The 13082-nt window shown below is 41.2% G+C and overlaps 1 protein-coding gene across 5 annotated transcripts in view; it reads left to right on the top strand.

The window, feature by feature from the left end:
- Window positions 1-144: 144 nt before the first annotated feature.
- snx29 (sorting nexin 29) overlaps window positions 145-13082 on the top strand; it is an 85825-nt gene continuing 72887 nt past the window's right edge. For 4 of the 5 annotated variants that reach the window (XR_007489251.2, XR_007489252.2, XR_007489250.2 and 1 more), the window contains exons 1-14: window positions 146-555; window positions 1351-1415; window positions 1692-1744; window positions 1855-1979; window positions 2650-2830; window positions 2984-3054; window positions 3728-3988; window positions 4487-4892; window positions 4972-5084; window positions 5184-5280; window positions 5398-5480; window positions 7212-7275; window positions 7618-7746; window positions 12657-12742. Coding sequence is in view for 1 of the 5 variants with exons in the window: in XM_049759184.2 (XP_049615141.1) it covers window positions 549-555; window positions 1351-1415; window positions 1692-1744; window positions 1855-1979; window positions 2650-2830; window positions 2984-3054; window positions 3728-3988; window positions 4487-4892; window positions 4972-5084; window positions 5184-5280; window positions 5398-5480; window positions 7212-7275; window positions 7618-7746; window positions 12657-12742 (1741 nt within the window). In the remaining 4 variants the exon portion in view is untranslated. Of the gene's footprint in view, window positions 556-1350; window positions 1416-1691; window positions 1745-1854; window positions 1980-2649; window positions 2831-2983; window positions 3055-3727; window positions 3989-4486; window positions 4893-4971; window positions 5085-5183; window positions 5281-5397; window positions 5481-7211; window positions 7276-7617; window positions 7747-12656; window positions 12743-13082 lie in introns of all 5 variants that reach the window. The other variant, XR_007489253.2, reaches the window with a different exon arrangement.

Genomic DNA, 13082 nt, shown 5'->3' with positions numbered 1-13082 from the left:
AAGCAGTTTAGAATCTAATAAATCAAAATTTTCAGGAAATATTTTTGATTTAGTCCAAACGCCCCGTTAAAATTGTTACGTCACGAGGACTGCGAAAAACTGCATTTCCCATGATGACTTAAGCGAGACCACATGACAGCTGCGTTTTATCACGTGACCCACACACGAATTGGCTCTCATTAACAGACCCGCTTCCGGTTTTCGCTACTGTTACAGTTATTATCATGTAATAAAATTTTACTTCGTGACTTTGACATTTCACTGGGGCTTTCGACAAGCAAACTTTGGCACACTCAACGCTTGCATGTCAGTTCCGCGGAGGTCACTTAACCCCGGCGACTCACCACCGGTAAGGCCTCTCCACTTACCGACAGAGCATCGCTTTTCTATCCGCCGTGGGGCGGGTCAAGCTAGGCTACGGAGACAGCATGAGCCCGGTCCCTCCCTAACTAAGCCGGTGGGTGATAAACAACACAAAAAGGAATGAATAATACCGACGGAGAAGCGTCAAGCTTGGATGTTACTACGCCTGAAGTCTTGTCGTCATAATGAACGGTAAGTTTAGCTCGTCTTTTTAAAAACAGTGTTTAACGTGTTTGGTCATTTTACACGGGTTTTTCAGCACGACTAATTAGTATAAATGCTTCCAGTTTCTACTACAAAACACCGTTTAATTTGTCAAATTTTGAAACATGTCTGCATTCCAACGCTACAGAATTTGAAGATGAACTTGCTGAAATGAAAATATATTCTCATTAAATAATGTCTGAGCTATTTCTTGCTTCATTAATCCTAAACAATGTATGATGGGCCCAAGGATGACACTGCAGTTCTCTTTTTTAAAAGTATAACAGTTTAAAAGATAGACTTTTTTTATTCTTGTATTTATGAAACATTGTTTTGGTGCATCACATGATACATATTTTCTCCCCAATGATGAAATAAAAAGTATGTGCTTAATACCAGCCTACCCAAGACTGTATTTCCAATGAGGCTGTACCTATCAATTGATTATTCCATTGGTTGATTGACAAGTCTAATGAAATTTTGATAAAATTAATACATTTTTCACTGACATGTATCAGCAATTTTGCAATTACTTTTTGTCCACCAAATATTGTAACTAGTATTAATTAATGTCTTAGTGTTTTTATGTCATGAATGTATTGTTTTAACTTTTAACCATTGTATGACACATTTTTACTCCATGCTTTGTATACAGTGGTGGGTGTTTTAAAGTGCTGTATAAATGAGGTTGACTTCTCAATTAATAGATTTCATTTTGACCTATAAGAAATTAAAAAATCAAATACCACAAAGTCCAATTTTGCCTTTGTTCACCTTTTGTAGGCACTGTGCAAAGTGACGCCAAGCGACAGAACCTCTTGGAAAGGTTACTTGATGCTGTCAAACAGGTTAGTACAGATCACATTTCCAAAGTCTGTTGTATTTTATTTGTGTTTAGCTCTGTTATTTTTAGAGAAATGACCTAACTAATCAAAATCTGTAAAAAGGTTTTAGACATGGTTATAGGCACTAGCAAAAGATTGACATGGTTGTTTTATTTCACACTAGGTTAAGTGGGCAGAGACATAATCACAAGCCATTAAAAAAAGTCATTTTGCATTTGTATATCCCCTGTTGGCTAATATTATGTGGCATCATTTATCATTCATCTCTTTTCGTCCCAGTGCCAAATCCGCTTTGGAGGCAGAAAAGAGATTGCAACGGACTCGGACAGCAGGTGTGTATTTGCCATCCCCCCAAACGGCTATTTACAGCTTTACGTAAAATTGCGTCTGAAGGCACCAGTGTATTTATTAGCGCTAAACCATCCTCTCCTTGCCTCTGCAGGGTCATCTGTCTTTGCGCCCAGTTTGAGGCGGTGCTGCAGCACGGCTTGAGAAAGAGCCGAGGTCTCGCCCTCACCGCTGCCGCCCTCAAGCAGGCTGCAGGCTTCAGCAGCAAAACTGAAGCAGGTAGAGTTGGGCAAGTGTAACGACACTAAAAAGATGAGCAGACAAATTAAAACTATATCGACTTTTGGGTATTTGCTTTCGTATTAATATCATTCGAATTCAGTATGTTCTTTTTTTTTTTTTTTTTTTTTTTTTAAAGAAAGCGGCTGTACGGGCACCTTGGCAGAAGTTTCATGTGGGTTATATTTATGTACAGTACTTTTGTTTCCACTGCTTGTGGCTTTCTCATGAGGAACTGTTACTCTATGAATAACAGCCTCCGGAATCCTCTTTTGCTTGCCATTTAAGGCACCATTAGGGCCGCATAAAACTGCAGAATATTTACGAATGCACTTACTGTTAATTCCACTGTAATGGCTGCCAGCTCATTGGTGATGATTAGCATTTCTAATGTTTGCCTGTGTTTGAACTTGAGGCTTTGCAGCTGTCTAATGAAGCCAAACCCATCACAGACGTAAATTCCACGGTGTTCTGGAGTTGTATGCTAATGATATGCAAATGAGTTGCATTGTGCCATTAGGAATCACTTGTCTGAATGTTTAAACATGTCATAAGGTGCATCTTAAGTGAAGTGTATGTTAATGGCAATTATATATTTTTCTGACTTAATCAATTCGTTGATTAATTTTGCTCTTTGTGGGGTCCTCATGTCTTTTCCCCTCCATTCCAGAGTTCACCTTCTGGTTTTACGTGAAGGAGCATCTCAACCGGCATGAGCTACAACGCTTCTATACCCTCCGTCACATCTCGACCGAGCTGGGCCGGGGTCGGGCCTGGATGCGCTGTGCTCTTAATGAGCATTCATTGGAACGCTACCTGCACACACTACTCGCTGACCGACCGCGTCTCGGGTTGGTGCACCGTTGCTTTATGGGAGCATTTTTTTGGGGGATGAAAAATCCATAAACTTGTTTCTCCGAGTGTGCAGCAATAAATAGGAGATTTATGTGCGTCCATTTTAATGCACTCTTTTGATTTGAGCCATTTGCCACCTTTTTTTCTAGCACTTACTATGAAGACTGGGCCTTCATACTTGATGAAGAGAGAGCCAGTATGTTGCCTACGATGGCTGCAGGTGAGTTTGAGAATGTCATATTTCATATTCCAAGTTTTCTGCCTTCGGGGCACTTAAGTACACTTTCTGGCAAGTGGAATTCAGGAAGTCAATGAAACGAGAGCAGACATGAGTAGGTACTTTTACTCTTGTAAACCACAACAATAGGTACTTCTGCAAAATCTAATGAGATCTTTAGAGGAAAATATTTTTTTTTCAGATAGCCAACCCATCTTTTCAAAAATAATTGGCGGCTAGACTGTTGTTCATTTTGTAGCACAAGTAACTGCTATTAAATGACAGTGTGCTAATAAAATCTTTGTATATTTATTTGTAAGGATTAGTAAAATAGATATTTTTTGTGATCCATCACATTACTGCAGCATTGTGGTATTAAAGTTCTGTGACTAAAAACGGAACTAGTTCAAACCGTTTGTACTGTTTTATGGGTACTGAAGATGAATGTTCATTTTGTGCTTCCCCTTTGAACTATTGATAAATAAATCGCATGCAAGTGAGGACAAACTTTAAAATATTCATATGTTGGACTGATCTTATGCTGGCTTTTGTTTTAGCTTACTCCCAATGTTTTCACAAGTGCCGAGCAAGCGCTTTTGAGCAAGTTGAAAAGTCGCAGCCGTTTTAACAAGAACATTCGGTAATGACTTGCTTTTTCCTCCCCTTCCTTCTGCAGGTTTGAACTCCATCCTCTTCGCCATCAACATAGACAACAACGACCTGAACGGTGGGCCGACAAAAGGCGGCGGCTCCACCATGACGCACCTCCTCAAAGAGTCCACGCAGGGCATCGGCAGCCTGTGGAAGGAGTCCACGCAGGGGGTCAGCAGCCTCCTCCGAGAGATCAGCACTGCGACCTCTGTAGTGCCAGGATTCAGCCCCAGAGTGGACGGAACCTCGGACCCTCTACCTGTCCTGCCGCGCAGCACCTCTGCTGGTAAGTTTGCAAATTTGTTTACATTATCCAATAGAAAACCAGAAGATATATTGCTTGACTAAATCCTAGTCATTACGGATTTAGCCCACATGTGGTTAGCAGCATGTGACTTGTCTTCTGACAGGAAATATTCATTTGCACTCGTCTCCATCCTAATGCTGCAGCGGGTAGCGGTGTCCGCAATAAAGCATCCAACCGTCCAGACCTTCGTGTTTGACCTCTTTTAGCTGTCTGCCCGATTCCATTCCACTGGGCCTGGCTGACACCGTTTCCCCTTAATGTGTTCTACTTAACAGCATGAGCAACGTTTAAAATTTAAACTGTGGTTGAAAATGGAGGTTCATAATTCTTGCGAATACACAGGAGAGATTTTAGGCTCGGAACGGCAAATGTTTTTGTACAGTTTTTTTTTAAACTAAGAAGTTCCAGAAGTTTGGGAATGCCCCAAATGTTTGTAAAAATGTCTTCAATGAGGCCCTTTTGTCTTTTTCCACCTAGATTCTGGGCTAAGGAAGGAGCGGCGGAGGAAAAAGAAAATCACCAACATAATTTCCTTTGATGACGATCTGGAGGCAGGGGATGAGGAGGAGGGCGACAACGATTTCCCCAAGATTGGCGGAATTAGCAAAGTTCAGGCCGATCCCGTTCAAAGCAGCGTGGAGGAAGGCATCGATCTCCTGGAGCCGTCGTTCCAAGAGTCACCTTCTCACAACGGGCTGGATGACATCGCTCCGCTGACTTGGGTGGGCTCGCCCCATCACTCTCGTACGCCACCCTTGCCTACGCCTCCTTTGCCAGACCGAAAGAGCATAGATAATGAGGAGGAAGATGACGACGAGGAGGATGAGGAGGAAAAATACAAGGGCAGAGCTCAAATCCAGGAGGATCAGAGAAGCAATGACCAGTGAGTTGTATTAATTGAGATGAATAGGACGCCAAGAAAGCTCGCCCCCAGCTTGACTGAGTTCCAAATGTTTCTTTAGGATGGTGGTTGGAAGTCTGTCCAGCGTGTCCACGTGGAGCCCAGTGCAGGTACTGATGGACCGCAGCAGCTCGGACATCCTCATCCCCCTCAGTCCCACCACCCCACAGCCAGGTATTGTACCTAAGTGCTTATTTATGGCTAGTTTTGAAATTGAACATTTGTACCACAACTCCACAGGCTGCACAAAATGACATCTTGTTTTGATTTCAGTTAACTCTGTGGAGGACTCGGCGGCCTTTCCCGCTCAGTGCGCATCATCGGGTCCAGTGGAAAACTGCGATAGCTGCGAATCGCAGCCGCCACTGAAGTAAGCATCTGCTCTGCTGTATGTACGACGTGTTAGTGCGAAGATGGAGTCTCGACACTTATTACAATCTACTTTAGCCACCTGCATTCGCAATAGTGACGCATTGATGTATTTCAGTACGGAGTCCAGTCCACTGGCGCTGTCTGTCCCGCTAAGTGCTACACTGCCAACATCTGCTCTGCCAGAGTCCATGACAGTTGGTGAGTATTTCTATCATTCTGTCGGTCAGCGCTCGCTCATCCCGTCTGCCATGTGAGCAAGCCTTCCGATCGTGTTTGTTCCAAGGCTCTCAAGCCAAAGATTTTTGTTACAAAAAATATCAAGTGTATTGGATTTGTTATTTTGCCCATTTATTAGTTAACAGTATTGTTTTGCTATACTGAGATTTGGCATCGATCCAATAGCAAGAAAATTGGACAGTATTGAAGACACTGATACATTTTTTTAATAAAGTGGAGGCATCATTGTTGAAATGGTAAATCTAAATAGATTTTCACGACCTTTAAGTTTCTTTTCGTTTTAATGAATATTCCAGATTTCGATGCCAACTTTTTAGTTTAATAGAAAAACATTATTCTGAAACAATACAACAGTTCCAATAGTTTCCCATACGTTGTCTGGATTATTTTCTTGAATTAACATTGTGCAACATTATCATAGAAGAAATTTCTGGAACAAATTTTTAACATCTCCATTTTTTTCCCCTTACATTAGTTATCATGCTACAACAAATGTTATGAAACATTCAAAAGAAACATGTGGTCAGAAAATGCAATCTCTCTCAAATTTACCCTTCACTGCAATTTATTTATGTTAAAAAATACATTACAAAAAAAAAAAAAGGAAAAGAATTCTCATATTTCCAAGATGTTTTGTCCACCTGGTGGCACTGCTGGTCCAGTGAATAGGCCATCGACCGAGCCTAATGGCTTGCAACACATCCTTGAGAGCAATGTCAATGAATGGAGTGAAATGAAAGTTTGGGAGGAAAAAAAATTATTCACATCACACTTGTTTGGTGAAATTTTACTCTTAGTGAATGCTGAAGAGACCAAGTCAAAGTGTTTAATTGAAGTAGAACTATTCTGAGTTCATTTACTTTTGTGATGTGTTTAAAAATGGTGCGGCACCAACCACCACTGGGGTAGACTGCCAAGTAAACTGCAATTGCACTCCAATTTACTTCATTACACTGTCACAGAACTAAAAAAAAAAAAATATCGATTGCTCCCATTTCGATGTGACCACTTGTTGCTCGTAAAAAAGGAACAAGACTGTGTACACAATATCTCAGTTGAATCACTTTTTTTGTCTCGTATCAAATTTAATTGCATTAGTGTGCCGTTTGACACACACCTTGTTTTAAAGAACTGCGTTTACCTTTATGGACAAGCGGAAGCATTCATTTTCTCTCCCTCGCCGCCTTAGAAACTGGCAATGTCGTGTGTTAAGTCCCCTCTGTGAAGACCGAGGGTAGTCTGGCTCGACACAAGTCCCTAATGGCTCGTCTGTGGCACCCACTGTGAATACGTGGTCGTACTAAAGGTTACTTTTATTTCTGGCTCACTGATGTCGAGCTGTATAGACGCTCCCCGCGTCCATTTTTTTTCCTTTTCTTCTTCTCTTCACCACCATACACCTCCTCCTCATCGTCAGCCTCCCCGAGCCAAACCCGGCACTTAGGCCCAGGGCTGTAAGGAGACCTACTTGTATCTGGGGCGAAGCGGACACCCTACATTAGTTATGAGACCAAACTATATAATTTGTAGCATACAAAGAAGAAAAAAAAAAAGTACTGGGTAGTTAATTTCTTGTCTCATGGTTATTTCTGGACATCTTGCTGGTTAACGGGTCGGCTGCATTAAGCGAGTGCATAGGCGAGCCAGAGTCCAAAATTTTGTTAACATATTGTGTGCGTGATGTCTTTCCAGCGGAGCTGCGGCAGGCCATTGTAGCCATGATGAACAGGAAGGATGAGCTGGAGGAACAAAATGGGTACGTTGGGGATATACAGCCTCCTTATCTGCCACTTGCAAAGCCAAACGGGGATGTAGACACTCACGTACACATGCATAGTGAGAGCTGTTGGATAACCTTTCCATTTAATACGCCGCTCTTTTCACAGACTTGAGGCATTTTCATGCTGACTTTGCCACAGACTGATTAGATTTACACTAACTGCCAACAGTTTATAAATAGTTTTGGTGTTTTCACTGCAGATTTGATGAATGATGCAGATTTTTCTTTCATTATTGTGTACTTGGTTGAAAAGGTTCAGTTGGACCATATGAGTCTGTGCGAATTGTACATGGACGGTCCACTTGGTGCATTTGGCAGGTCTCTTCGTAGTCTGCTGGATGGGGAAATGGAGCATTCAGCGGGTCTGAGGCAGGAGATTGAGCTGCTGAAGAAAAGGCTGGCTGAGCTGGAAGAGAGACACGCGGCTAAGGTCCAGGCTCTGGCCAGGTAACATACATGAGCGTTCTTAAATAAGACAACAAATCACCCAATGGGGGTGACAATAACGCCGAAAAAAAAAATAAAAAAAATCTAAATAGTAATATTATAACCAAAAAACATATTTGATGCTTCTTAGTCCCGAAATAGCACTTTAGTCTAAAATGAATGCAAATTTGATTTAATGCTCATTCCAATAAAATCCTTGTTAAAATGTCAAATATCCCAGCACGAACCTTTAAGCAAGTTTTCATATTAAAATTCTTACCTCGTCGTAAAGAATTTGCCTCGTCGAAGTCAAATAAGCTTTAATGTCATTACTTCCACGAATCTCTACCCACTTGAACCACCTTAAGGCCTTTCCTACGCATTTCAAACACTGGGCCTGTGATTTAAAACGAGTGAATCACACGCTCAGTGTTACATCAGCCAAAGGAGCCAAAGATCATAGCTACCTAGCTATGGACCTTTTCCTCTTCCACTCTTTTAAGATTAACGCCTCATTACATCGCGATATTTTAAAAAAAATAGACCTCAAGCCTCGATTTGAGGTTTTGCTGTAGTCGCGCCGGAACCATTATTGATCATACTGCTCGGCCGTAACCACCAAAGGGCGCAAATAATTCAGACCCAACTGCTTTGCTCTCTAAAAAATTAACAGAGTAACAAAAAATAGGGATGAGTTAAACGGCCAGGAAGCAAATGAGCACCTCCGCAACAACATGACATTTGTCCACAGCGGTATGAAAAACCATGAGCCTCCAGCTCCAAAGACTGAGTCATTACAGATGCTTGTGATGTGTAGTTTTTCCAATAAACAAGCACTGTGCGCTGTAATAGCTCACTGGAACTTTACGGAATTGATTAATCGGTCTTGTTGTTGTGCCACATTGGGGCTCATACTTAAGCTGCATCATTGATGTTCATATAATCACAATTATTCTCCATGCAAAAAAGTTCTAAAGTCACACACACATTTTTTAGAAGCGAGGACAAAAGGCTATTTTGTTCACTTAATTGCATCCAGGCTGCAAGTCTTTAGGCTTCCCATTAGTCGGCCTAGCGCTGTCAAAAGAGAAAGTCACGGCATGTCTGTTTTCACACGGTGGACTCCTATAAGTCAATGCCAATTGATTGGTGTCAGAGTGACTCCAGTTAAGCGACTCGGGGGCGCCAATGTTTCCTTTTTCATTGTGATGCTTGAAGCTCTGTGTTGTTCCCTGATACACTTGTAGATTTCAATCCACGTCTGCTCCGCACGTCTGCTCCCTGCTGTTGTCGTTGATTTTAAAAGCTGGTCTTTTTTTGTCTTATATTGTGAGGTCATTGATTCGTTGCCACATGCGGGAGCTCAGATGTCAAACTTGCCTGCTACTCAGGTTTTGTATGAAAGACATTTGAGACGTGAAAGTAGGTACTAGATTTCATTCTCCAGATTTCCCTCCCCCCCTGAGTGTGTATAGAATCATCAGCAGTTTGTGGAAAAAAAAAAAAAATTGGGGGGTTTATTGAAAAAATGTTTTGCAGACCCCTGAGATATACTTGGCGCTCCCCTCAAGAAATAAATCCTTTCTAGGTTTGAGCCTGCTGCAAAACCTAGCTCAGCAATCTTGAGAGGGCAGTGCATCAGCTTTTTAATATGCGATGATTTTCGCATCGGCACGGAACATCTTAATGGAGTGGAAATAGCAGGCGAGGTAGAGATGGCCTCAGGCTTGTCTCGGTCTCACTGCAGGTGACTCTGACATGCAATGTGCATCTCAAAACTGGCACAGACTCACAAATCCGATTCTGTCGTCAGCGGCTAAATCTCAAGTGCCGCCTTTCCTCCTCGGCTAAAATCTGTCTCGATCAATAGCGGCTATAAATACCAGCAAAGGAGCAGCTAGCCATTGAATGGAAGCTGGAAGCTGTCAGTTTCACTGAGGGAATGAGGCTACACTGGTAGCGCTTGCTACCGAAACCTTTATTTTAGTCGTTCCATTAAAAATTGCAAGACTAAATAATTACATTTAATTTTGCTTCTGTGAACAGCAAGTAAAATGGAGGAGAAAGTTGGAGTTATACAAGAACTACTAATTGGAGCTATTTTACAGCACTGTAGTAAAACACACCTTAAGAGCCCACCAAACCAATCTTAAAATGTGTCTGTTGGGCTTTAGTCAATGAAAAATAACAAGTTGCCAGATGATGCCATTTTCCTCCAGGACTGTAGGTAGTCTTAATTACAAAGTGGGCAGCCTAGAAATCAGCTTTTGGCTAACGGTGGGTGGGAATAACAAATCAAGCTTGGCTGTCAATCAATCGCAATATAAACTACTAGCAGCCATTCCTTCACTCTTGTAAACATCTAAAATGCACGTCACCTTACCATGGTGGAGGTGTTTATGTCCTAGTGAACCTTTAGTAGGATCCAAACCAGGCAAAGCAACCAAACGACATTTCACTGAGACCTAAGGTTCAATTCTATATAACGTCGACTTGAAAGAATATTATTTAAAAGCTTTACGACTCTTCCACTGTATTACGGATGACAGAAGGCAAGTGAGTTACCATAAATAGAATTCAGCAGATTTACTGTAGCCTCTCCTGCTGTTCACTTTGTAAGTTACTCACAGCCAAGAGATTAGATATATAGGTGAGGTATTACTCAGTCACGCACCCAAATAGAACAGAAAAATGTAAGATCCTTGCTCACACATATCAACCCACACTCTTGAGGCTCAACAAACCCCGTCTTTGTTTATATGACTACAACACATCTGCTCAGTCAGTATAGAACTCTTTCAATATAGGCAAAATGAATTATCTCCTGGACTTCTCACTTGTCAATGTTGTGAAACAAAGTGAGTGAGCTTGATGACATTTTACACACAATAACCAGCTTTGATGACTAAAAAGGAAGATGTTTACTTTTTGTCGCAGTCAGCAAGGATAACACTGTGAAAACATTGAGCTGGTGTTAAAACAACATCAAGAAGGGTAGTGAGTCATTTTTTTTGACAAATCATCTGCTCCTGAGACATTTGAAACTGTGTTATTGATTTAAGCATGATTTTTCATTTTGGGTTATTACAGTTGAAAACATTGCTGGTTTCAAGTACAGCGACTCAAATTTTCAAAATTCTTGATAGAATCATTGATTGGGCTAAAAAGCAGTCTTCAGGCAGCGAGAAGATGGGAAGGTGGCCAGATGAGTGGGTTTGGAAAGAGGTACTTCGTCATTGGGAGAAGGGGGTGGTTGAACAGGCACGCTCACACATGCAGACTGAAACGCAATAAGCAGCTGACCAAAATTAAACAGATCCAAAAAAAAAAAAAAAAACGATAATCATTATGATGAAGATAATGAGATGGTCACCTGCCTAATAATTGTGCACACGGAGTTGGCTAGTTCATCCTTGAAATGAGAAATGAGCGTAAATTGCACTCAGGGGGCATTTTTCAGTGACACGCATCTCTGGGAAAGTGTCTTGGTAGCTCCCTGTTATTACTTTCAAATAACAGCAGAGCATAGAACAGCCAATTCACTGTGTTATTGTGGATTAAGGTGACTCAGAAGCATGGAAATAATAAAAAATAAACTGTTGAGGGAGATGCAAAAAAAATACTCGAGGGGTTTGACTCAACTTTGCCAATTACTGTAGGTATAATAGTTTAAAGAGAAATATTAAGTTCTATATATCCATTTTTTAATCACCGTTTCAAAGAAAGGAAAAAAAAGCATCCTGTTTTATCAGCCAAATGTTACCAATTAAAAGATGATCATCATAATTAGACCCAATTCTTAAAGTTAAGCACCAGTAATGCCACTTTTCTATTAGGAGCTACATTTGCAATTTATGTGCATACTTCAGCTCACGCTGCGTCTTGAATCACACAACAAGCCAGTGTTACATCAGCAGAAAACATTTCACGCTTTGAAGGATCAATAATTCAACAAAACGAGTTCATTATCGGGCCACGCAAACCAACAAAAAATACAACCGTGGCGAGACAGAAACGCTTTAGTATTGTTACTTCAGATAATCCTTTATTCACGGAAGGAGACATTTGCTGTAAATAAAAGATTATTGGATCAAACAAGACAACAACAAAAAATATGGATAGGAATAAATTTGCAGTATCTCAAATTGTGGGTTGCCATTAAATTTTTGACGCAGGCTGTCATGTTATAAAAGTAAATGTCAGGTTTTAATAGGAAATCCTTCTAGACAGGTCTCACCGCTACCTCCATGATATCTCCTCCTGCAGTTATTATTCTCAAATCAGCGGATATTTCAATAAATTCTGTTAATGAAATCGTCCGTCAAAGGTTATGCCGATGATCTCAGTAGGCTGTAAAACTTTGGAACAACCAATTGGATCCAAATTCTGAAGATTTTTTTTTCCTACATACTAATGCTACTTTACATTTCAATATTAGTTTGAATCATTTATATCTGTTCAAATTAGATCAGAGATTCATTGTCAGTAAAATGAAATTTTCCGATATCTCTCTAAATGACCGACGATTTGCCTGTGAATATAATTAAATTACATTGAACTGGCAAGAGCAGAAAGCCTCACTCCAACCTTGATCGATATCAACACCTTGTAAGGAGAGTCCCTCGCTCACTTTGTGCCTGCTCAAAAACATTTGATATCATATCTCTTGCCCTAATTTGGAATATCATTTGATTCCTATTCATGTCTCTCGAATTCCAAGAGTTTATTTCTATTCCCCCCCCCCCAGCTTACACATCATTTCACACACCGTTACAAATATAGTCTGAAACCAATCTGATCTAGTCTCTAATGAATTCCCAGTAAGAATATTAGGCGGGTAAAACGTATAAATCACCTCCATACCGCGCCCACAACCTCTTTTATTATTAGCCGTTATTGGTTATGTGATATCTGTGTGTCTATTTGTGCAGGGAAAATGAGGTCCTGAAGGTCCAGTTGAAGAAGTATGTGGGGGCGGTGCAGATGCTGAAGAGAGAGGGGAGCCAGGGCAATGACGGTAAAACACACACGTACACACACAGAGGTTGCTCGTCCATATTTTGCTCTCAAACAGGAGTGTCATGAATCCATTGGCGAGGCCATATCAATTCCGGTGCGTTTTCTCAAGTGGCTCAAGTGTCTAATTTCACTTTTAGCGATGTGAGGCTTTGGCAAATACCACCACGGTGAGCCGCTTGATTTATTTGTGTATGTTTTGCGAAGGGGGCGGGGCCAATAACTTTTCCTACGGCAGGTCAGGTGCAGATGCGTTGGGGACGGAAGCGGGGCTCTGTGTAAATACGAGTGAGATAAGCCGCCGCTGTTTGAGAGCAAATACAATGAACTAGGCAGATTAG

This window comes from Syngnathus scovelli, chromosome 21 (genome assembly GCF_024217435.2).
Source record: "Syngnathus scovelli strain Florida chromosome 21, RoL_Ssco_1.2, whole genome shotgun sequence".
Taxonomy (NCBI): Eukaryota; Metazoa; Chordata; class Actinopteri; order Syngnathiformes; family Syngnathidae; genus Syngnathus; species Syngnathus scovelli.
This window is presented reverse-complemented; position numbering and strand designations above follow the sequence as displayed.